Here is a 25,760-nt window from a genome sequence, read left to right on the forward strand (position 1 = left end):
TCAGGGCTGATGGGGATGGCATATCTGATCTTCAGGAACGTAAGACTTTTTTTTGCTCTTGAAGCACAGGCTCCTCCTTTGCTTCTCTGCCCTCTGCTAGAATGAGGCTTATTATTGTTCTAGAGAACACATTACTCCATGGGACAGTAATTCATGCCTATTAGTCTGCTTATTGCTGTATCAGATATTAACTTTTTTTTTTTTTTTCCACAGTCATGATAACTAGGAAAAACTACTTTAGAAAAAGAGAAAAAAAAAAAAAAAAGAGAAGAAACTCAGGAGTCTAATACCACTGTTCATTGTACATATTCAAGCAATCAGCTCACACTGGATTTATGGAAGTGTAATACTTTTCTAGGAATGAGTGGATGAACAAGTACTCCAGCTATCAAATTAAGGTCACGTCCCTTACATCTGTATTCTCTGTAACAGAACTCTCCACCCATTCTCACCTTCTATCCCACCTTTCTTCAGAAGTGCAGTTATCCTCTTTCTAAGCCAAAGGTCCTCCATGCTTCTTTCCCACTGCCATTCTATTCACTTTCCCCTGCATCCCATTCTTTCCCAATGAACACTCTTCCCTCTCTTCTTTCTCTGACCTACCCTGACAGCAATTCAGATGACTTTAGGTAAAATAATGTAAAATAAAAATGTGGCCAAAAAAAACATACGAGAATGTTCTCCCACCATGTTCGTTCCCCGTTCATCCTCAGCATGCGTCACTCCCCATCACAACCCTCAACATTCATTGCCATGCTGTATCACTACTGCAACCTCAGCCTTTCCAGTGTTCTCCCAGCCCTCCTTGCTGCTGCTCTCTCCACACTTCCACAAGTCCCCTGGTGAGTGCCTGCCCAATGTCTGTTCCAGTTATTCCTGGCACCAAAGCTTCTTGCCTACTTTCTGCAAATACTGTCCAACTTGGAAGTGCACCACTGCTGCATGACTAGCTGGTCTGAGTGCACAAAACTATGTTCTCCACCCTGCTCTCAATTACAACCATGACTTTTAGATCCTACTTGCATGACCCATATGTAACACCAAACCACTTTACTAAATTAAGAGTTACCATTGATGTCAGTGGCTTTATTACAAACCCCAGTGTCCTCTGCTTATAATTTTAAGTATTATGTGTGCACTATGTAGAATCACGTTTTATACGGGACACTGTACTAGTTCGTATTGAGATCTTCACTATGATCTGTATCTTGTGACAATAACCCCAAACTATTACATATATTTAATGGAGACAAAAATATATATAGTGAAATATGGAACTGAGTACTAGTAAAAGAACATTTATTCATATACTTCTGTCACTAAGTTACATTTTGTGAGGTTACTCTGTGTTTGTCTATGTTCATTTTGGAACACGGACTCCACCATCAAGAAGATGACAACTTAAATATCAAAGCAAATCACTAACAAACTAATGCCCAAATCCCTTTTCTGGAATGCAGCCAAAGTAAGTCGGCTGTACACTGCAGAGTTCATCAGCATCCGCTGTGCATGGATGATATAAGACTTCCCTGCTGGAGAGCTACATGGCTGTTTCTAGTTGCACCCACCCTGTGGCTGTTTTCATCTTTGTACAAGGACGTGAACAATTTTTACCAGTGGTACCAATAGTTTTTACCAGTAGTTCTGGACCAGAAAAACATGCCTTGAAGCTCTTTCTGATGTGGAGAATAGAAACCATGAACAAAACATTGTCTTGCACAATAGCATTGTATTGTTTTATTGGATTCTGGGCATTTGTCACCTAGTCCGCTTACTAGGTGACATTGTGGGTGAATTATATTAATAACTGCTGATAATTTAAATGGGCCATAACTTACAATTTCATGTCCGTGTTGACAATTACACCCAAAACTTAATTTCATTGTTTTGAGAAGGCAAAGATTCAATTGTGTAAGATAAACTGACAACATTTGTTTGTGAAATAATGATGACTTTTTTTCAGTTGATCAGTGGGTACACACCAGTTAATGTCTTAGTAATGAAGTACATAGCACCAAAAATAATCTGTTTCTCAAGATGTGAAATCTGCACAGCAAACAATAACTAAATAGAAGTGAACTCTAAGAGCTAGAATGTTACAATAGGAATTATTGTTGCATTTAACCACTGAAATTCAATTAATGAGGAAACAGGCAGTGTCACCTCTAAACTCACCTGATATCCTTCCACAGATTTCTCAGAAACATGGTGCCAAGAAACAGAAATTTCAGAAGATGACAAAACTTTTACACTCACATCTGTGGGTACCTCAGTTGGAGCTGGAAGACAAAACATGTTAAATATCCAATCTCATCCAGTGATATTGTTATGTTCACTTTGAGGGGCTTCTCTCACTTCAGGTCTTTGTATTATTTTCTTGATATCAGTGTGTTAGTCTTCAATCTGCTTTTACACGAGTAAATTTCAAATTCATTGATGATCTGTATGGGAAAGGACTCTATAAAAACAAAGCAATGATCCTATTACTTGGCTCAGACTATGTATTTTTATGCTTCAACAGATTCCATTCTGAAATTTGTGTAAATTAAAACCTGGCTTTGATAAAGAACTGATTGAAGCATCCAGTGATCTTTTACTAAATTGGACAGCAGTTGACAGATTAAAACATATATATAAAATATTTTTAAGCTAGCTACACACAAATATTCATGTGTATATCATTTAATCACAATGACACAAAGTTTTTATGAAACTAGATATTAGATACAGAGTTGGCTAGTGGGGCATATAAATCTGAACATATGTGTGAAATAATCCAAGAGCACCCTTCCATCAGCCATTCATCAGACAGTTGATTTTGTTTGTTTTCTTACTTTTGGACAACAGCCAATGCAGAACACAGATCAGTATAATGTGACATACTTTTATTCAGGGCTCAGAAAATTAAGCTCTAGGTTAATTATACAAAGGTGTTAATTTCACTGCTGCTTTCTTTTTAAGTAAGATAAGGAATTTGAAAATTCATAAACTTAGCAATGTCTACAAAGGAGAAAGTTTTCCAAGCTAAGAACAATTCTCTTTTGCGAATCTTTTGAAACAAGTTGCAACAGACAGGCATGGCAGCTTGAGCTGAGGAAAGCTTTCATATACTTAATCTTCTAACCGGGCATCAAGTCAACTATGCATCAAAACAGCCACTGTTAAGAAAAAATCAGCTACATCTCTTAAGAAAATTATCCTGGGCAACAAAATAATCTTATATGCAAAGTTACCTTTTGTAATTGTCTTTCATTGTCTGTTAATAATGCAAATGTATAATTAAAAATGATACATTATTGCAAAATTGTTTTCACAATGACAGGCATTTAGATAAGCAAGAGGTCTGTGCACTCACTGCTAGCAATCATTACTCTGCAATGGAAGGTATGACTAGTAGTTGTCAGACATGGAACTTGGCTTAAAATATGTGGAAATGCAGAAATTCCATTGTCACGAAAGTGAATAAAGATGTCTACAATTATAACTAGACACAGATACATTACAAAATACACTGTTTAATAGAAATGCTGTTGTTATATATAAGTATGTATGCATATTTATACATATCAGTATGGAATACTGTGTATTTATTTTAAATCCCACTACTGCCTTTGAGAGGTTGTGATTTCTGACAGTAGTAAAATCCCTTGCTGATTCAGAGGTACAAAGGTACAGGTGGAATAGATGTGATCATCTCATCCAGTTCCAAATCAGTGTCAGACTCTTTATTGTTTTAATTACAGAATTTGCCAAAATGTTTCATTTTGAAAAGTTCCAACTGACAGGGATTTTGCTGATACAATACTCTAGACAGTAACTCATCTGCTTATGCTTATTTATTAACTCTATGTAATTTATACCCATATTTGGCATTTATGTTCTACAAATATTTTGCAGGCTTTTCTGAGCCAGAAAGATGACATCAGTTGCTTTTCTTCAGTTTTCTAATTCAGCAATTCTACCAGTAAAAAAAATATTAAAGTGTGCCTTCCAGTATGTTCTCTTCACTGTAAAGTAGTGATCATTGCACAATTTTCTTCTAAAAGTATAATTTTACAAAGTTAAAGCTGGAAGCCAGCAAGCATGCTACAAGGTACTGAAGTGACTTTGTGCAAGTCCTGATGCCAGCAGAAAACTACAAAATGTTGTTTGGATTAACTTTCATTATACCTGAATTATACCTTTTCATTATACCTTTTTCCATTTTTTGGAAAAAATCTTTCTAACTTGTTCTGTAGTTCCTGTGTTTGATACAGTCCTTAAAGAAAGTCATAGCTCTGTGTAAGAGCTGTTAGCATTACAAGTAAGGTTTAGAGCACCATGAATCTGACAGCTTTGGTGCTTCTTGTGGTTGAAATTAAAGAAGAAGATTCAATGAGCTTCTATTGCTTTTGCTTCCTGCATCTGGCATTACTTGTGCACAAGTGATTCTATCAATTAAGTGTCTGTGCCTGGTGACAGGATGAGGGGGAATGGGCTAAAGTTGCACCAGGGGAGGTTTAGGTTGGATATTAGGAAAAACTTCTTTACCAAAAGGGTTGTTAGGCATTGGAATGGGCTGCCCAGGGAAGTGGTTGTGTCACCATCCCTGGAGCTCTTTAAATGACATTTAGATGTAGAGCTTAGTGACATGGTTAGTGTTAGGTCAGAGGTTGGACTAGGTGATCTTGGAGGTCTCTTCCAACCTAGACAATTCTGTGAACTTTGCTAAACTCTGTGCTAAAATATCAGCAACCACTGAAGTGATTTCTTTATCTGGAAACTGGCACTACTGTCCATTCTTCTTCCTTTTGGAACTACTAGGCTCTGCCATGTCTCTGAACTTAAAAAGATGTACAAACACACTCCCATGCATAACATGGTTAGTATAAGCCTAACATAAACATATGGGAGCTTATCAGTCAGCTGTCGATAATGTCTCTGAGAAGGGATGGATACTGAAATGTTATTTGTCAGATATGGCTTTTATTACACCATAGCAATTTATTAACTTACTTAGACAATTGCAAAAAGAATCATTCTTTGCTGAAGCAGCTCTTGAAGATGATATTCTAAGGTATGCTTTTCTGATAAAAAGGATTAATATTAATCACTTCATAAAGGTAAGTGTTACTAGCTTGAATCCTGAATTATCATAAGAAACAAAAGGACTACTTTATCTTTTCTCTGTGTGTGGGCGATCTGTGTGCAAAGTTCCCATTAGTCCTAATGGGAAGCATGAACATAAATCTCCCGTAAAGTACACAGAGTAAAGAATAGAGTTGGTAGTGTGAGAATGTGGCCTTGTTATCATATCCCTCCTCTTGGCTCTTTGGTCTGGATCTGCTGACTTTCTGAAAGAGGGTCTGTTCTACAGAAAGAAAAATATGAGCAATTATTTGGGGTTTTGGAAGAAATTAATAAACTGTATTTTTTTAAAAACAGGCTTCAGTGATTATGTTGCAATTAAGATATTGTATATACTTCTTCTGATTTAAGGTAAACCTTCTTCCAGTGCTTTCCCTCTCTTGCTAAGTTCAGAAATGTCATTTAAACTTCAATAGTAAAGATCACAGCATGTGAAATAATTCCAGCAAGAACTAAGAAAAAGATTTTAGTGAAATGTCAAAAAGGTTTTCATTAAATTATTCACTCGGTAACTCGAGCATCCAAACCACAGTAAAGAATGTGGCAGGGCTAATTTATATTAGACTTTAAACACACTTCAAATAAAAAAAAATATTTTTTTTTTCAAATATAAAAAAATAAATAGAACTGAGCCATCATTAATTCAGAATTTTTGGGCTAAATTCTGATACTGACCTACTAGAATAATAGGCTTTAGTGTGGTCTGTTAAAAGAAAAAAACAAAACCAAACAACATATATATGTCAACCACATGTATTAAGATCACAGAGACAAAATTGATAGATAATGACGTAAATGTTTTAGGTAAAAGATATGAAGATGAGAATTTATTTTTTAAAAGATTCTTAAATCTTTTAACAAGAAGTGTGAAAAATCTTGAATGCTTCTTCATATTGCTCATTAAGACAGCAAGTACAACCAAGTGTTCTCCACTGTACAGAAAGTAGAGTTTGAGGTTATGACCTGCAAGTGTTTTGTGAGTGAGATATACCCTCCTTGATGAAGGATAGTTGGTATATTCATCAGTGATAGGGACCTGGATTTGTCTAATGATGTTGGTAGCACTGATTTGGGCCCTCAGTGTGAAAATTGATTGGAACTTTACTCACCATCTTGAGCTGAATAAATTACAGCAGTGAGACTGAATGGTCCATCCCCTTTGTTGTTAAAAGCTTTCACTTTTACTTGATACTGGGTCGAAGGTGGCATCGATTCATCTTTGTGGACATACCGTCCAATTTCAGGATTAGTAACTGTAACTCTTCTCCATTCTTTCTCACCAAATGGCTTGAAAGCCACTATGTAACCAAAGTTATTGCCATAGTGGTATTCTCTTGACAAAGGCTAAAGAGGCAAAAGATACAACATTGATTATTGTAGACAATCAAACAGATAGATCTCTAAAGAAAAACAAATAATACAGAAAGCATCAGTAAGTGTGCTGTAAAACAAACAAACAAACAACCAAAGAACCAAAGTTCAATTTTCTTCTGTTTTACTTCTATGGTTTACTCCCATCCCCTTTAAAACCATGCCACCTTCATTATTCAGGTCTGTAGTAACAGTACATTTGCTACTAGTATATATATGAATGAGTACAGTACTCATCCATACTCACTATAAGACATATAAAGTTATTGCCTACAGAAAGAAACCAAGAACAATTATGTACTAAAACCACTGTCATCTGCGGCTAGGAAAAAAGGCTTTCTTAAGGAATAACTGAGAGAGGATATGAAACACAGACACAGTATGCAAGCATCTGGGTCCATCCACACATGTAAAGACACCTGCACAAGACAGAGAGAAAATTCAAGTAGCTGGTCTAAATTATATTCATTAAGCTAAAGTTGGTCATCTAGGCCACCTGTACAGTTGATGAAGAGACTAATAAAGGAATGATTAATCTTACCTCTTTTTAGTGATGATGGAGGGGGTACAGTTAGCTGGTTTAGACTATCTATCTAACTTCTAATTGCTAAAAGTTTAAGTAAAAATGACTTCCACTTTCAGCATGACCATTAAAGGTCTATTCAAAGATGTTTCTTGAAACTACAATTGATTTCCTACATGCAGAAATACTGTAATACAAAATAACAGAAGACCATCTGCTATAAAACAAAACTCCTTCATTTACCAAAGCTCTATATTCAGTGATTACTCCTCAGCCTTAGTCCGTGCAGCCTTAACCAAAACTACCAGATAGCATGGCCAAAATCATGTCAGTAGTGCACCTGAAGACTGACTGAAAGTATCCTTTCAAAACAGACCTCCTGCATTACATTTTCCCATCCTGTTAACCTTGCAGAGATGAATTAGCTCATCTTAAGGCAAAGATCCTGGAGCAGTATAACAGATACTAACTATTGTCCTTAAGTTGTTTGGTTACTTGTGTAGCACTTCAGATAAAATTCGAGAAACCTGGCATGCCAAAAGGGAGATGGATATTTGGTGTCTAGTCGTGATGCTAACCACATGTCATCTAAATTTAGATTCACAGACAACCTTGCAATTCAAAAGGTAGAAGATTTCAAATACTGGGTCACTTTTGATAGCTGGTTTTCCAAAACTATCATTGTGTGCAGCTGCCTAAATTCAAACAGAATCCTATCCAAAGTAAGCAGCCTGGATAAGTGGCCCTAGAATGATTTTCACCCAGAGCAAACTTTAGAAAGCCAAGACTGACATTTTAAAATTATGTTCTAGAAAGTCTTGAAAATTTGAATGAGTCAAATACTTCACACAATAAGGTATAAGTAGCTGAGGAGTTTGAAGTATTCACTAAAAACTTTGAAAAATGAAATAGAAGAGGGAAAGGCAAGCAGGGAAAAAATGAGGAATGGACATGCCACTCCTAGCTCTTTCTTGGTTCTTCTTCCCAAACAAGTCTTAGAAGAGCTTTGATTGCATCTCTGGCTGCCTCATTCAACTTGGGCTTATGAGTCATAGCAAAAGCTGAAAGGGGGTTGGCAGCAACATGTGAATCTACCATACATTTTGTTCTTCTCTTCTTAATTAAAGACTACTTTAAGTAGTAAATGCAAATGTTAGCACATTTTGGGGAATCAATATATAGCTTTATCTTAGCCTTACAGACAGATTGGTTTCCGTCCATCCTGTATCAGACAGGTGCTGTAAATCTAACGCCTCCATTCAAAAACACTTGCTAGGCATAGTAGTAGAAGATGTTTGGAAAGTAAATGTTTGAAGCCACGCTTAAACTGTCTAGCTAAATGAGTTACTCATTATAGAACACATATAAAATCATGACATTAGGTAAGAGAAACAATTGGAATATAAATCTACTTTTGCGTATAGGAAGGACTGAAATGATCTTGTACTTCTTGCATTAGTCACTCTCCTCCTGGTTATAGTTTTCATTTTTTTCATTTGGTCACAGCCAATTTTTCATTGTACTCACAATGGCAGGGGTCTTTACCCAAAATGCAATAATTTAGACACATCTACATCTTGACCTATTATTAATGGAACTAAGAAATAAACTTTTCAATATACTTTAACAGCAATATAGATCTCACTTTTTCAGAAAACTTGAATTAGCTTAGAAATCTTTCTCAGCTAAACTTAGCTTGTAAAAGATTTTAGAAAACATCTTAATTTTTTGAACATTTTATTCAGTTATTTTGGTGTTTAATGTTTTATCTCTGTCCCTTTTCCCTTTCTTTATTTTGCTTAATACATAATCATTACAGAAAAATGAACGGCTTGTAATAAAAGATATCACTTTGTGGATATCAATAAATGGCTAACTTGTCGCATGAGGCAAAACTGTTTTGTGTTACTGGTCACATTAGCATAAAAGAAACATAAAATATAGAAGAGTTTCCTTAAAAATCCAGTTATTAATTATGATGGGCTGGTTTACAGAATGGTAATGCCTTTTTTTGTTTCATAAAGCCTATGCATCTATACACAGCACATTAAAGTCACAACTAAGATGTTACACCTAATTTTTTGAGAATCTGCAGGCTATTTAGACTGCAACTTAGAAAAAAGCCTCAGGGAGGCCTCAGAGAGATATATGTAGAATTTTCAAATGCAGTTACATCAATGCATTATCATAGCCAGTACTTCTTGTGTTTCAGTCTCTTCAAAACATATTTAGAGAGTGTTTTAGGCCGTATTTTAGAAATGTCCAATACATGAACATCATACTCATTTCTTTTTACGTATTTTTATGAGAAAAGTCTGAAAACCCACAGAGTGTATACAAATCCTGCTCTCACAGGAGCCAATGACAAACCTTCTGTGGGTCTCAGGAGCAGCAAGGTCAGACCTAAGGAGGCATATGCTTCATTCCATCTCAGTGCATTACTTACCATCCATGTTATTGTCAGCTCTCGATTGCTTCCACCTCCTCCTCCAACATCAGAAGGAGCAACATTAGGAGCTAGAAAAACAGAAAAGACAACAAAAATGAATACAGAGTATGCAGTCATTAAAAACCAAAACAAACAAACAAACAAAAAAACACGAACAATATTATTTACTTCTCTTTTTATCAGCAAAGCCAATGAGCACACATGCCCCACACAATTAAAATAATGATAGCCTGTAATAACTGTGAGTCTGTGGTCTTGCCAAGACTAATGTATAGCTACTGCTACAGGAAACATACCAGTTCTAACCGTAGTTAGCAATCAATCATTCTTCTTTTTAACCATACTCTCTATGAATATTTAATTTAGTATTTAGAAATGCAACACTCCTTGTAGGCCGTAAGAGAAACACAGTGTTTTGTTCTTGTGTTTCTTCAGATGCTGATATTCCAAGGGCTTAAGCACCCAGGGCATGAACATGAACATACCCTAACAGACTGTGATTAGTTCCATCCATTTCAATGGATTTGCCTACAATGTGTAATGTTAAACCCACGGTTACATCTTTGAAGCATTGTCATCCTACTCCTATTCTAGTTCAGATGAGTGGCAAATGTCTTCTTGATTGGCATGGGTAGATATTCAGAACTGAAGCTGACCTAGTACTTCAGTCATTTACTAACTAATTGCATTTCACACTGATGTTCTGTAGGACACAATAACGTGTTGTCACTGATGCAGTGCTGAGTGGTAAGGTAAGATACTATGAAGAGCTCCATTACAAGTCATTCCTATATTTTCATTTCTGTAAGACTCTTATACTACCTAAAGTCTCTTAACTACAGCAAGCAGCTGAAAACTAAATTTTCTCTTTGGAAAAGATATTTCTCCAAAATTAGTCTCTACACTGATACATAAAAAACAATTGTCACGAACCTTCTAATTAATTAAAGACTTTTCTTTTTCCCACTAAATGTAATGATTGCAATTCTCTTTGGTGTGTGTGTATTTATTTGGTATCTCTGAATACTAAGGACACACACAGTACTACTGCAAGCTCAGGAAATAATGTTTAATCCTATTTATTGTACATTAAAGATGCCTTTGGTGATCATGCATTAGCTACATGTTCTAATAACATTAACATGTTCTTTGTGTTAAGACATTCTTACATGGTCAGGCATTTTTCCTACTAATCAGCAAAAGTCAGAAGATCACGGATTATAGAATACCCTGAGGACTCACAAGGAAGGGACTCACAAGGATGCTCTCCAACTATTTAAGTAAGATGTTTGCTGAGGCCTTGTATTTGGGTCAGTTAGGAAGAAACAGGAAAGCAGAAAAGAATTAATGTTTTTATAAAGGAAAAAAAATGTAAAATAAAATTGAAAATGAAATGGTTTTGCATTTGGTGCATGGTTTATATTATTTTTTTCTGGCCTTCCAGAAAACGAATCAGTGGAGAATGAGGCCAAATATACATATCCTGGTAATTGCAAGGGAAGCTTTTCTTGGAATTATTAACTTATTACCTGACCTTGTTATTACTGAAATAGACAGCAGTTGCACTGTCTTATTATAAGTATATGGCTCTATAGCTAAGTTAGAAGCAGAGGTTTGCTAAAATGCTTAGGTAGTCAAAGAACATACACGAGCTGCCAGAGAGAAAAATAACCTTCTTCAGGAGAGCGCCCTCATTCTTTCTCCATTAAAAGCAGGTTTCTCCCTTCATTAATAGCAGGTTATGAATTTAGACAGCAATACTTAGAAAATTACTGTAATGCATCCAGAAGCTGAAGTACATAAAAGCAGCCTTTGATCAACTGAATTTCAAGAAATCTCTGTGAAATAATGGGTGTTATTGACTGAACAAGTAGAATTTATTAGGAAAAGTATCTTTTTTTTTTTTTTCCTCCCATAGGACATATTCATGTCATGCTAACAAAGAATGCTAGCGAAATTAAAGTTCTACAAGAAGAGAGACTTCAGAACTGGAAAAGACATTGACAACATTAGAGTTTAACAGACACCATTGGATCGGTCACATAGTAGAGCATACAGAGATACTGCATTGCTTGCTGCTGTTTAACACAGAACAAATGTTAAAAATAACTGTAACGTATGGAAATTGATTGTTGTTTACACAATAAAATATTTAACTTCTTCAGGTTTACACGAAAATGGAAAGTACCGGTTCTGTAGCACTCTGGAAGTTGATATTGCAACCTGAATGCTACTGTTGGTGTTTGTAACAAATTCCAGCTCCTGGCAGGAAACACTCTTGGGCTCAGAAGTTTATCTGCAAACTCTTACAGATTTATGCTTTATTTTGGCATTGCAAGAAGTCCTGTCTGATGTTTAGGAAGCCTATGCTAACATTTTGCTTCATTTCACCAAAAGTGTCTATCACAGTCTGCCAGAGCTGACGATGGTGCTGTACACTGGGAATGAGGCAACAGACAAAACAGACTACATCTTGCAGAAGCATTGCAACCTGCTATAAAAGCGGCAGATACGCCATTTTGGGTGTGTGTGGAAGGAGTCTAAAACAAACTCCATGAATGTGGCACTGCAAACTGCAGGACACTACTGTGCTCACTACCTGTGAGCATTACTTCAGAGCCCCCAACCTCCCCACAACCTTTCTGTCTCCTTTCCGACATTTCAGAAATGTCTGCTGTGTACCCAGCACTCCAAGAAGCATGCCCAGGTTTCTCATTTAGAAGCCTGGGCCATGTTCAAGTACAGCTGTTGAGTCAGAAAACATACGATGCTAATAGTCAATTTTATAGACAGTAATTTCCTTTTAATTTAAGTGTTAAAGTTCTGTGGATTTTCTTTCCCTGTCTAGATTAATGTAACCAATCTGTATTTCCTTCCTCCCTAAGCAACACATTTTTAATGGACCAGATGCGGCTCTTTACTAATAAATGTTTTGATATTTGCAATGCAAATGTATTTTATTTTGAAAATGCTACCTAATCAAAGCAATGACCTAGCAGGTATAATTGCAAAATTTAATTTTTTCACTTTCAATTTGTACTTTGAGTTTGCAACCTCAAGCTATGGGACAACAGCTTTTTAAAAACTATAAATATATCAAGGCTGCACATGGGTGCTAATAGGCATTGAGAATGATATACTGGTTGTATACAATCTTGTAGCATTCTTGTTGTATAATTGTTGTATACAATCTTGTAGCAGCAATACATTACTTCCTAGAGCACTGTTGTTATCTCCTTTGTACAGTCCAAACAGAACGTATTATCTTGTATAATTACATCTAATTCTTTATTCTTAAGAATCCATTTTAAAAGGACCTGCCCAAGACTGAAGGATATTCTTGAATATGCTCAGAGATTTTAACACTAAGCAATTAGACTGATAAGGGCACGTGTTATGTCAGATAATGTCACACCTCTCACGTGGAATAAGAAGACACAAGACCAAACCTTCCATCACAGAAAAATAGTGTTATACTGTAAGACACACATACTGTCATGTATCTTTTAGTTATAATATAAACCAAATAGAAAAAAGGACATTTTTCTTGTCAAAAAAATGCTTTTTTTTTTTTTTTTTTTTTTTTTTTTCCCCTAAGCCCTGAATCCCATTGCAAACAAGGCAAGTGCATTCATTTATGTACACCAGCTCAAGGACAGAGGTGGGGGTACCTCTAAAAGATACAGTATGACTGTATGAATGGAGACAAATTTTCTGTTTTTATCAGGATGTTTCTCTCCTGTCTGATGTAATGCTAGGATATATAGATAGTTTGGTGTTTCCTCACTAAAATCTACAGTAGCTGGTGACTAAAAATATATTCTGGATTTGCATCTTATGATTTTTTTTTATTTTGTTTTACCAAATAAAATTACAAAATTGATAGGAAAATGTGAAAATAAAAAGCACACTAAAAAAATGACATTTTCTGTTTACGTACGAGCGCCTTCAGTTCTAATTCTCTGTGACGGCATACTAGGTTCTCCTACTCCCAAAGTGTTTGTTGCTATTATTCGGAACTCATATTCCATCCAAGGAATTAAATCAATCACTCTAGCAGACTCCATATTTCCTTCAATATCTGATGGATCTAAAAGAAATGAGAAATTGCTTTAGAAAACAGCATTTTACAATGAGGTCAGACATCAATGAAGTTTTTAAATCCACAAACTGCCACTATTCTGCAACCACAAATAGCCAACTGAAGGAATGTTATACATGAGGGATACCACATTTTATGTACATTCCTGGTGATCACTGGAAACTTGGAAACTATGACACTATCTTGGATAAACCCTTACAGACTTGTAAGTTTTAGGTGAGTGTGAACTAGCAAAAGAAGTGCATTTAATTATGAAGGCATTCTTATTAATTACATATTACTGTTGTAGAAATTCATTTTACCTACAGAATAATTCAAGGAGAAATCTGTAATGCACAAATAATAAAATAAAAAATCATGATATAGACAAGTGCCGCACAAGTGTAAATACAGGGACTGATCAATTGATAGAGTGGTTTATAAAAATGTGGGCATATTTTGGTGCACCTTACAAGTGAGTGTGTTACAACCTGCTACCTAGTTCTGATTTAACAAGGATAAGTGTTCTTATAATTTCTGTGAAAAAGATGTACTGTTGTCATAAGGACTAGTTTCTTTACCATACATGAGAGGCATAAGACATGACTATCTTTCTGTCTATAATTCACAGACAGTAGTGGTTGTTTCTGTAGCTGTCTGCAGATATAGTAAGAGGATTTTCATTTCTTATGCAGGCCAAGAGTTTCTTTGTCAAACTAGAGTCTCGAGATCAGAGGGAGATGAGAAATTACATATTCTGCACTGGAAAGGTGGCTAATTTGGAATTACAATATAAGCGCAATGGCTGCAAAAAAACAGGAATAGCAATGTTACACAACCTATTTACACATATTTCCATACTGTGAAGTAGAACATACTTCTTTCATAAAACACACTTGGTATTATGCAACCTGAGATGAATTATTTGGCTTGGGAAGGATGGTAGTAGTAGTAATAATAACAATATTTTCAAAGTGCAATGCCAAAGTACATTTTTGTTTGTTTGTTTCACACGTTGAAAATTAACAACATTAAATGGCAGCCTAAATGCTGATGAGAGATCAATTTGGACTGATCATTGTGTGTTTTTTTTACATACAAAAGTGAACACTGAGTCAAACTGGGAGGAGCCCAGAAATTAAGCAATGCACTGGCTTGCAGTGGTTCCAGTGATGGTTACTATGGTGATTTCAGCTATTTTTTTGAAGGAATCTATAGAACAAAATTAGTCAGTGTTGTTCAAATGAAAAAGTAATGATTTTGAAAACACTGGAATAGTTGATTTCAACTTTTCAGAAATGAAACATTTCTATCTTTCATGCTAGCTTCCTAAAAAATAAATTTAAGAATCTGGGTTCCTCCCTGTCCAAAGATGCGAATCCCATTCAACATGCTGCAGGATAACATTCTGACTGTATGTCTCAGTGACTATATCGTTAATTACACAAAGCAGAATAACTTCAGAGATGCAGAGACATGCATCCTGTCATGCCTATAACACTGCAGATAAGGAATATTCCTGAGAAGTGAGTTTTTTGAGCAGAAGTGTCTGCTCTGAACCAGAGTAAAGATCTGAAACCTGCACTTCTATCTCCTGCACAAACGTTTCTAGTTCCAGTAACATGTAGCACAATATCAGAGCTGCCACCCCCTCTTTATCTTTTACCGTCTTTAGCTTTTATCTTCCTATAACCTATCCTCTCCCCAAGAGCATATTTTTTATTTAAAAAAAAAAAAAGAAAACAGAAAATAAAATATAATTTATCCTGAAAAAATGGAGGCTGATCCAAATGGATCCTCCCTCCTGCAAACAGTCACTGAAATACATAACCAATTACTTGAACAACTCTAATTTTTATATTATTTATAGTAAAAATTCAAAGAAATCTACTCTACATAAATTATTAAACAAGATACCAGAGATAGAAAGGAATTGGAGGACCTCCTAGTTTTATTTTCCAAACTACTTTACCATAACCAATAGACTAGTGCTAGCTGTTGAAGTTAATTATATACAATGAAACTATATATACTACACATTCTAGAAGATAAATATGATTTAAGGCAATAGGTCTATTTTTTTTTAACCTTTTTATCTAAGAGATTCTCACTAACGTAACAGAGATTTTGAGATTAATATGTCAATGTCTATTTCTTAGACATATATATCTCTGCAGTTTCAAAGGACTACTTAATTAAAATAAAAAAAGCTGAAACCATTAATTTTCTTAATAATATTAAGAAATCCTGAGTGTGTAATGCCCTAATTTCACAGGAAAGAACTGAAGCTATAATTTATCAGTGTCATAATGAATCGTATTGATAAATACACTCCATATAGCTTGTAGCAATGCTGTCCACCATAAAGCATTCAAAGATACTGGTGTTATTAAAATATTTTCACAACGTATGTATTTTGTTAGCTCTTGTAAATAAATACTATATATGTCAGCACATCCTATGTTCAGGTGTTTCCTCAACTACAATTATGTTGCACACTGATGACATCCAGTGGTTAGAAGGATAATCTTAGCTATGTTTTCTCTAGGGGTGCCAGTTTTAGTGCAAATGGTAAGTAGTCTGTCCACAGGAAAAAGTAGACAATTTCAGCCAACTTACTGCATAACAAATACAGAAGTTAGGACATAACTTTTTCATCCAAAGTACCCTGAAAATATATATATATTTTAAATTCCAGTAGCTGATGTGAAATATTACAAGCAGCAAGGAAAGAGACAAAACAAACAAACAAACAGGAAAGAAAAACAAACAAGCAAACAAAAAAAAAAAACCACCAGCCTGGCCTGTTTTCTGTATGCCTTGATATTAACTTCCTAGTGCTGGGAATAAAAATGTTGACAGTACACTGATAGGACAGTACCTGCTCCCAAACTCTGTAGCAGACATTAATAGCACCCTCGTTTTCCTTTTATAATGGCTGTTTTCTGATTAACAATCAAACATTTAATAACCTATTGGCTTTATTATTTATGGCATTACTCTTACCCGTTTTGGCATCTTTCCACTCTTCAGAAAGAAAAGTTTTTGACTGGATAGTGTATTTAGAAATAGGGCTATGATTGTCTGTTCCACGACTCCACGTAAGTGCTACAGCAGTGTCTCTAATTTCTTCTACTCTTATACCTCCGGGAGGGCCTGGAGGACCTGAGAAAAAATTCAATTCACAGATTAAATATATTAAAAAATGAAAGTTTATTAATTTTCCTGTTTGCATTTATTAGGTATGAGGCTTTCATGTCTCACTTTCTATGTAAGAACAGATAGAAAATGTATTTATACATATTTTAATATTGTACAGAGTGATTCAGAGGATAACTGTTCTTGCATCAGAAAACTACCAAATGAAACTTCCATGATTCCTGCCTAACTAGTAATACCGAGAACAGAATTTCTTAAGTGAAAAAGGGATACTTTACAACTGTTGTTGCTCTTCTTTGAACAACGATGAACTCAGAAAAAAAAAATGAAAAAAAAAAGCAAAACCAAAAACATAAAACCTTCCTTTATAAATACCACCTAATGATAACCTTTTAGAAACCTTAATCTATACTTCAGCTTGTTCAGTTTTGGTCTGAACTGCAATATATACGGAAAATCTTGAGACTTATACTGGAGATAAGTCATACCTTGAAAAAACATTTCTATAAACCTTTTCACATTTCTCTTGGACCCTCATCTTACCCCATACTGGGTAAGCCCACCATGAGATCTGAACTTCCTATGAACCAATATAAACTGAGTGAAAGAAAAAGTAGTCACTGTCTCACTAAATACCTACTAAAGTCTTCCCATAACAAGAACCTCAAAATCAATGCCAAAATGTGGAATCCATTCCACCCAATGGCCCCAAAGCAGTCTTTTGAACTTTAAGGGTGAAATCAAACAAACTCTGTATAACAGAATACATCTATGAAGACCACCAACAAAGAACAGAAGCTGTCAAAGAAAATATTTTGCACAAAACTGTCTCTTCCAGCCTTGAGTATCAAGAAGTGTCTATAAAATATTTTCAAAGAATAATTTCTTTTTCTTCAAAAGGCTGATACCTGAAAAGATGAATTTCAAAATCAAATCTGTAGTTCTAATGAATATATGAACTAAATATATGTGAACTTCATGAACTAAATATATGTGTTTGTTTTATGGCATATTGCTATCTTCCCAACAGCCAGCTAAAACCTTCTAGGTAAAAGTTACTTGTCCTAAACCAGTTTACAGTCTCATCCTTATGCTCTTCAAGTATCAAATACCATTTCTGCTCATAACAACTCATTAAAATAGCCATGTTAAAATAACAGCAGTTATTCTCGATCCATATTTGCTTTAAGTTCATTAGAGAGCAGAGAGTGGTGCAGGCACATGCATCTGTGAGTGTTGGAATCCTGATCTGTAAAAGATGCCACAACATTCAGTAAGCTGTGCTAAGAAACAACATCCAAACTTACAGTAATTCTCCAACTGAAAGCTTAATACCTACTTAAAAACTAGCCTACAGATGTTTTCAGATTATTCTTTTCATATTGTTCTGGTTCTGTTATTATCCATCTGTTTGATATGATACACGGTTATGTGATATGCATTACCAATCGTGTCAAAACAGAGACAATGAATGAGAACTATTGAGAAGTAGTTTCTGATTCCACTTTCAGAGATAACAACATGCCAACATGACTCAGGTAATTACTCAACAATCTGATTGAACAAGTCTCAGAGCACATTAAAAAAGAACAACAACCAAACAAGAAATAACAGGATACATTTATCTGCACCATGTACAGGGAAAACACAGAAAACCAAAACAAAACAACTCAACAATAAGAATGGAATGAGATTCCTACACCACATCTAAATACATGTGCCAAACGTATCTTTGGGTCTTGAGTTCTTTACTTTCTCCATAAAACTGAAGAAAAAGGAATCAAATGAAATGAACTGAAACAAGAGTATGGAAATGCTCATCAGTACCAAGGTCTTTTCCTGCCTTCTATGAGAGAGATCTCCTACAGCTTCTCACCTCACTGTGAAAGTTTCCGTAAATGGCATGTGTCAAGAAACGCCAAGGACCTTCAGGAAAGTGCAACCCCCCCCCCCCAGCAGGTTGTCTGTGTCTTCAACAATGGGGATCAGTCCTGTAGGGTTAGAATCTGGTGGGAAGAGCTGGGTGCTGGTAAGGCAGTCCTGGATACCACAGGCATTCAGGTGACAAGCTATAGCATACATCCAAGAGTGCATAGGTCTGAACTCCACCCAGACTCCAGAGACAGAGCTGGAGCAGGCACATCTGTTATGTAGCTCAGGCCAGGACTGAAAGCCAAGGGCTGAGCTTAAATAGGTCTTGTGGGCCCACCATGGTGGGTGTCCTAGATGAGGGTGATCACAGCCATTAAGGCCTGTTGGTATACTTAGGGGACTGACAGCTCGGTTTTCTGTGCACTACTACCACTATCAATTCTCCTGAACACACCAATTTTAATACTCCAATGTCACAAAGGACAATCCATATGAACCATTACAGTGTCCTGTTGACAGAGAAAATATCTTCACACGTCTGCATGAACAGTGTCTATCCTTGAGGTGCTCTGGAACCTAACTCTGTGTTTCCAGACTTTGCTGTTGCCTTTTACTATCAACAGAGTGAAATTATAATGTCACTTTTGTCATATTTCATCAGATATGGGTATTTAACCCTGAGCCTGTAAAATACCAAGTCTTTCACTGACAAAAATAGTAGCAAGAAGTTCTCACCACTAAGTAGGATTGTGTTCATAATATTAAAACCTGAAAGTTGAGCATAAAACAAATGCGGATTTCTTCAACAACATATGCTAAGAGTTATGATTCTATTTATAATTACTGGGTTAACAGGATTATCAGAAGGTTGATAAGGCAGATGATCTCTCTTTTTGTTTTGTAAAAGGATTTGCTTACGTACTAAGGCACATGAACAAACTCTTCTCTTTTTCTTTACAGTTTTCTGCAATTTATTCTGCAATTTCACCATATATCACATTTGCTTTGACATTTCACCCCATACTGATGACATTTCACTGTTTGTTAACACCCAGTGAAAAATAAATACAGAAATATTGAAGTGCACAACATCCATAGATGGCAAAAACTCAGAATCAAGGCACAAGCTATACTCCAGTTACTATCCAGATGTATAGTACAACTGGAATGGGATCAAAACATGATAGCTGCATAGACCCAAGTACAAGTTATATCTGATTCAAATTGTCAGCATTACAGAGCATTAGCACTTTAGAAGATTTATCTGGAGGCACAAAATGAAGTAAAAAGCCTAAAGGACATGAACTAACTCATGCTCCTGAAACCATGCATGGAAACATACTTTGTAGGGTACGTACCATATGAGCACGTACAGCATTTTGAGACTGCAGTAATTCTTACAGATAGAAGAATAAGTTAACAATGGAGTGATAACCTTGACTCCGTTTTTCTGTCATTTGAAAACCAGGAATCCTTTTAATGTAGGCTTAGTGTTACACACATTAATGTAATCAAAAACGCATTATGAGAAAACAGAAATGTCTTCTTAAAATGTTATAAATTAAGTATATTGAAATGATACTTGCAATCTACTTTGCTATTTAATAATAAACACCAAATTAAAGTATCTAAAAATTACTTAAACAGAAGAAAAGTATACATAATAAATTTTTTTTATTGATTTCCAGGAAAACACACATTGAGTTAGATATTTAAGTGTCTGGAAAAGAATAAGTACCCTGAGCAGTACTTTAAGGACTTCACATTCTGCTTATCTAGATGAAAAACAGAAACATTTCTCTTTTACCTGGAGAACCTTACCTCTTACAACAAGGTCAGCTGAAGCTGAAGAATTGTCAACAATTGTCTGTGCGGTGCACGTGTATCTTCCTGCATGCCGCAGCTGGACGTTTTTAATAAGCAGTTCACCATTGGATTTAATCTGTTAAAAAACAGTACTTAATGAAGCTGGTAAACATCCCTGTATAACTGATACCTATCTACACATACCTCCCAACTGATATACAGTGGTTGTTATTTCCAAGAAATGAGTACTTACTTCAAGATCAGATCACTCTCAAAGATATATTTAATTTATATGACAGCTGTTGAAAGTGTCCTGTGTTTCTTGAAGAGCTTCTGATCTTTACTACATATGAAAAAACAAATGTCTTTCTTAAGAGGTCTGTTAAGTAGGTGTTTCTTCAGAAGCTGACATTGCCTATTTTCTACTATTTTAAGACCACATCTGAACATTAGATTTAGTCAGGCCTATTTTTTTTCTTAAACAGCAATCAGATGATTCCTCTATACCATTACATGTTATTTATGCATGTTCATATGATAACAGTGTCATGGAGACCTACTAAGAGAGCCACCAATGCTGTGTGGCTCTTCCTTTACAAACCTAAAACAGCACAAATGTTTTTATCACAGAGAGGTTACAAGCAAAGCCTAGCTACAGCTCTCACTACATTATGGCTTGGCCTAGTCATCCCTGAGTGGCCAGCTGCCATCCTAGCCTGACCTTGGCCTGGCTTTCTCTCTATGGACCTGCCCTGGTCCTGTGCACAGCACAGCGCTGGCTGCTGCTACTGGACCTGCCCCACTTGGGGCAAGCAAGGGCCAGCCATGCTGTCCCCCCTTGCCTCAGCCTCCACAGTGCCATGGCAAAGGGTTTCAGGGAAGCAATTTACCATTCAGTGAGGCTCACAGACTCCTCCTCCTCCTTGTCCTCCTCCTTTTCCTTCTCATCATCACAGACCCTAATCCTTCCCCAAGTGTGAGACTGCAATGTCTAACTTCAGACTCATGAATTCCATCTCACAGGCCATCCACTTTAAATTGACAAGCAATAGGCTAACACAAGGATCTGAAAACCTCCAGCACCAATAACAAAACAGCTGACTCCACTTTAGACTTCTCAAGTTCCTACAGGAGAGCTGTTCCATTATGAAATGCCATTTATGCTGCAGAAATACCTGTGTATGCTGTTTAATTTCTGGCATGCTTACCATGCACAATTTTGGACCATGCCAAAAGGAACCCCAGCCAACACATGGCACCTCACACACAAGAGATCCCTGGAAACACAGAATCACAGAATCACAGAATTTTCTAGGTTGGAAGAGACCTCAAGGTCATCGAGTCCAACCTCCAACCTAACGCTAACAGCCCTCCACTAAACCATATCCCTAAGCTCTACATCTAAGCTTCTTTTGAAGACTTCCAGGGATGGTGACTCCACCACTTCCCTGGGCAGCCTGTTCCAATGCCTCACAACCCTTTCTGTAAAGAAGTTCTTCCTAACATCTAACCTAAAACTCCCCTGGCTCAACTTAAGCCCATTCCCCCTCGTCCTGTCACCAGGCACGTGGGAGAACAGGCCAACCCCCACCTCTCTACAGCCTCCCTTGAGGTACCTAAAAAGAGCGATAAGGTCACCCCTGAGCCTCCTCTTCTCCAGGCTGAACAAGCCCAGCTCCCTTAGCCGCTCCTCGTAGGACTTGTTCTCCAGGCCCCTCACCAGCTTCGTTGCCCTTCTCTGCACCCGCTCAAGCACCTCGATGTCCTTCTTGTAGCGAGGGGCCCAAAACTGAACACAGTACTCGAGGTGCGGCCTCACCAGAGCTGAGTACAGGGGGACGATCACCTCCCTAGCCCTGCTGGTCACGCTGTTCCTAATACAAGCCAGGATGCCGTTGGCCTTCTTGGCCACCTGAGCACACTGCTGGCTCATATTCAGCCGACTGTCCACCATCACTCCCAGGTCCTTCTCTGCCTGGCAGCTTTCCAACCATTCCTCTCCCAGCCTGTAGCTCTGCTTGGGGTTATTGCGCCCCAGGTGCAGGACCCGGCACTTGGCCTTGTTAAACTTCATGCAGTTGACCTCAGCCCATCGGTGCAGCCTATCCAGATCCTCCTGCAGAGCTTTCCTACCCTCAAGCAGATCGACACACGCACCTAACTTGGTGTCATCTGCGAACTTACTGAGGGTGCACTCGATGCCCTCATCCAGATCATCGATGAAGATATTAAAGAGGACCGGCCCCAGCACCGAGCCCTGGGGGACGCCACTAGTGACTGGCCTCCAACTGGACTTGGCTCCATTTACCACGACTCTTTGGGCCCGGCTATCCAGCCAGTTTCTAACCCAACGAAGCGTGCGCCAGTCCAAGCCAAGAGCAGCCAGTTTCTTGAGGAGAATGCTGTGGGAGACGGTGTCAAAAGCCTTGCTGAAGTCAAGGTAGACCACATCCACAGCCTTTCCCTCATCCACCCAGCGCGTCACTCTGTCATAGAAGGAGATCAGGTTCGTCAGGCATGACCTGCCTTTCATAAAGCCATGCTGACTGGGCCTGATCGCCTGCTTCCCCTTCAAGTGCTGCATGATGACTCTCAGGAGGATCTGCTCCATGAGCTTTCCTGGCACTGAGGTCAAACTGACAGGCCTGTAGTTTCCTGGGTCTGCCCTCCGGCCCTTCTTGTAGATGGGCGTCACGTTTGCTAGCCGCCAGTCGATTGGGACCTCCCCCGATAGCCAGGACTGTTGATAAATGATGGACAGCGGCTTGGCCAGCTCCTCTGCCAGTTCCCTCAGTACCCTTGGGTGGATCCCATCTGGCCCCATCGACTTGTGCACATCTAAGTGCCGTAGTAGGTCACCAACCAGTTCTTCATGGATAATGAGGGCCACATCCTGCTCCCCATCCCCTTCCACCAGCTCAGGGTACTGGGTATCCAGAGAACATCCGGTATTGCCGCTAAAGACTGAGGCAAAGAAACACAGTTTGCTCCACACTGGTTTGCAAAAGTAGAAAGTTTGGCAAATTTCACCTTCGTGTACCAGCTGACCTCAGAGCCAGATAAAAGGAACTGAGGCAACTCTCTTTCCATTGACTTCTCCAAAATATCTGCTGGCAACCACTGCTGCCAGATGTATTTGCACCATACTCAATATACATACTATACTTGCTTCACTGTCACATTGTTGGATATCTTCAACCTTTTACCTTTTCAGTGTAATTTCTATTTACTTGAATGAAAATCAAGTTGGAACATTAAAATAATAAAATAAAATAAAATAAAATAAAATAAAATAAAATAAAATAAAATAAAATAAAATAAAATAAAATAATAAAAACCCAACAACAACTCAGATTTCTTCACATAATGCTTTGGAAATCTGACTCTTTTTGAATTCCCTTTGGAGAACTTTTAGCCCAGGTAGCTAGATATATCAAGAAGAAGCTGACTGTTTTTAACTTGCCTAATAAAAGACACTTGTTGGGTTTTGTTCTGATTTTTTGGGTTGGTTGGTTTTTTTTTGGGTGTGTTGAAGGTGTTTCCACCTAGCAAATTTACAGAGAAATTAGCAAATTAGTTATTTTAGCAAATTAACAGAGAAAGTATATCTCCGTTGTCAAAGATTTAAAATCTGTTGGTTCTAATCAGAATATAACATAAGAGTTTATAATGTCTAAGTATTTCTGTATGATGTTTTAAAATTTCAATCAGAATTTCTAGCAGACTTTTAATATGTAATATATAAAGAGAATAAAACATGATTTAACAGATATACAGAATATAGTATTTAAAATGGAAACAATAAAAATAACTAACTTAGAGGGATATAGTACACTAGGTGTCAGTATTACCTGCATTCATATAAATATAGTGATGGGATTCAGCATTATAGAATGAACACTGCAGTACAAAAGGAATTTCTCAAACACAGGAGTCTAATGCAAAGATGAAATCCTTAGTAATACAGAATCGTAGAATCATTCAGGTTGGAAAAGACCACTATGATCATCTAGTCCAACCTTTAACCTAGTACTAAACTCCATCACTAAACCATGCTACTAAGTTCTAAGTCTACATGTTTCTTGAAGACCTCTGGGATGGTGACTCAATCACTTCCCTGGGCAGCCTGTTCCAATGCTGCACAACTCTTTCAGCAAAGAAAGTTCTCCTAATGTCCAACCTAAACCTCCCCTGGTGCAACTTTAGCCCATTTCCCCTCATCTCTTGGTGCCTGAGAGAAGAGACCAATCCCCACCTCGCTATGGCCTCCTCTAAGGTAAATGTAAAGGTAAATGTAAAGTACAATAAGGTCTCCCTTGAGCCTTCTCTTCTCCAAGCTAAACAACCCCAGTTCCCTCAGCCAGTTCTCATAAGACTTATTTTCTAGACCCTTTTTCGGGGTCTAGAACTGGTCTTAGGACCAGCTTTGTTGCCGTTCTCTGGACATGTTCCAGGGCCTTGATGTCCTTCTTGTACTGAGGGGCCCAGAACTGAAAACAGTATTCAAGGTGCAGCCTCACCAGAGCCTTTGATAAACCCGTGCTGACTTGGCCTGATCACCAAGTTGCCCTGTAGGTGCTGTGTGGTGGCACTCAACCTAATCTGCTCCACGAGCTTCCCCAGCACTGAGGTCAGACTGATAGGCCTAGAGGCCTTAATTGTTTTATTACCACGTTACGTGATTCAAGAGATGATCTATGCAGTCTTTGCAAATTTTCTCCAGTTCTCTTAGAAGCTTATATAATACTTCATTACCTTGTGGCCTTTGGACAACCCATAATGACTACTGTCATCTTGTGTTTTGGAAAAAGTCCTTCGATTTGGGTGAAACTCTGACAAACCTACAAATTACACATTCTGAAGAAAATCTCTAGGATGCAAAGTGCTAATCTTTATGATGTCTGAATGGCTATATTTGGGGAAAATATATAGCCATATTTTCAGATGGCTATAAGGTTTGTTATCTTCAGCTACCTGTGCTTGAACAGATATGCAAAAATGAATAAATAAATAAATAAATGAATAAATGAATGAATAAAATATATTTGTCTTATGACATTTCTCTGAACCCACTTGGTAACTAGATGAACACCTGTAAAACAAGGAGCAGAACAGAGAACACTCTACATATCACAGCTACTCTGAATGAAAAACACACTTTATGTTAAGAAATACATTTCTATCTATATGTTTTTTAAATAATCAATTTGAAATATTTTTCTTATTCTGTACTTTATCCCCCCTCAAAAAAAAAAAAAAAAAAAAAAAAAAAGATTACTAAGCTAAATCACATGGTTATACATGTGGTAGTCTTTAAGGCATTTCAGAAAAGAAAAAAAAAAATCTCTCCAAAATATATCTGGCTGTTTTCA

General features: G+C 37.2%; 1 protein-coding gene across 10 annotated transcripts in view; it reads right to left on the reverse strand.

The window, feature by feature from the left end:
• The window catches only part of CNTN1 (contactin 1), a 253,317-nt gene that overhangs the window by 24,525 nt on the left and 203,032 nt on the right, over positions 1 to 25,760 (reverse strand). For all 10 annotated transcript variants that reach the window (XM_084521505.1, XM_084521507.1, XM_084521503.1 and 7 more), the window contains 6 exons: positions 20,404 to 20,524; positions 16,558 to 16,716; positions 13,411 to 13,560; positions 9,468 to 9,538; positions 6,237 to 6,471; positions 2,176 to 2,279 (listed from right to left, as the gene is read on the reverse strand). In XM_084521505.1, the coding sequence (XP_084377631.1) occupies positions 2,176 to 2,279; positions 6,237 to 6,471; positions 9,468 to 9,538; positions 13,411 to 13,560; positions 16,558 to 16,716; positions 20,404 to 20,524 (840 nt within the window). The remainder of the gene's footprint in view (positions 1 to 2,175; positions 2,280 to 6,236; positions 6,472 to 9,467; positions 9,539 to 13,410; positions 13,561 to 16,557; positions 16,717 to 20,403; positions 20,525 to 25,760) is intronic.

Source organism: Aythya ferina, assembly GCF_964211825.1.
Source record: "Aythya ferina genome assembly, chromosome: 1".
Classification (NCBI taxonomy): Eukaryota; Metazoa; Chordata; class Aves; order Anseriformes; family Anatidae; genus Aythya; species Aythya ferina.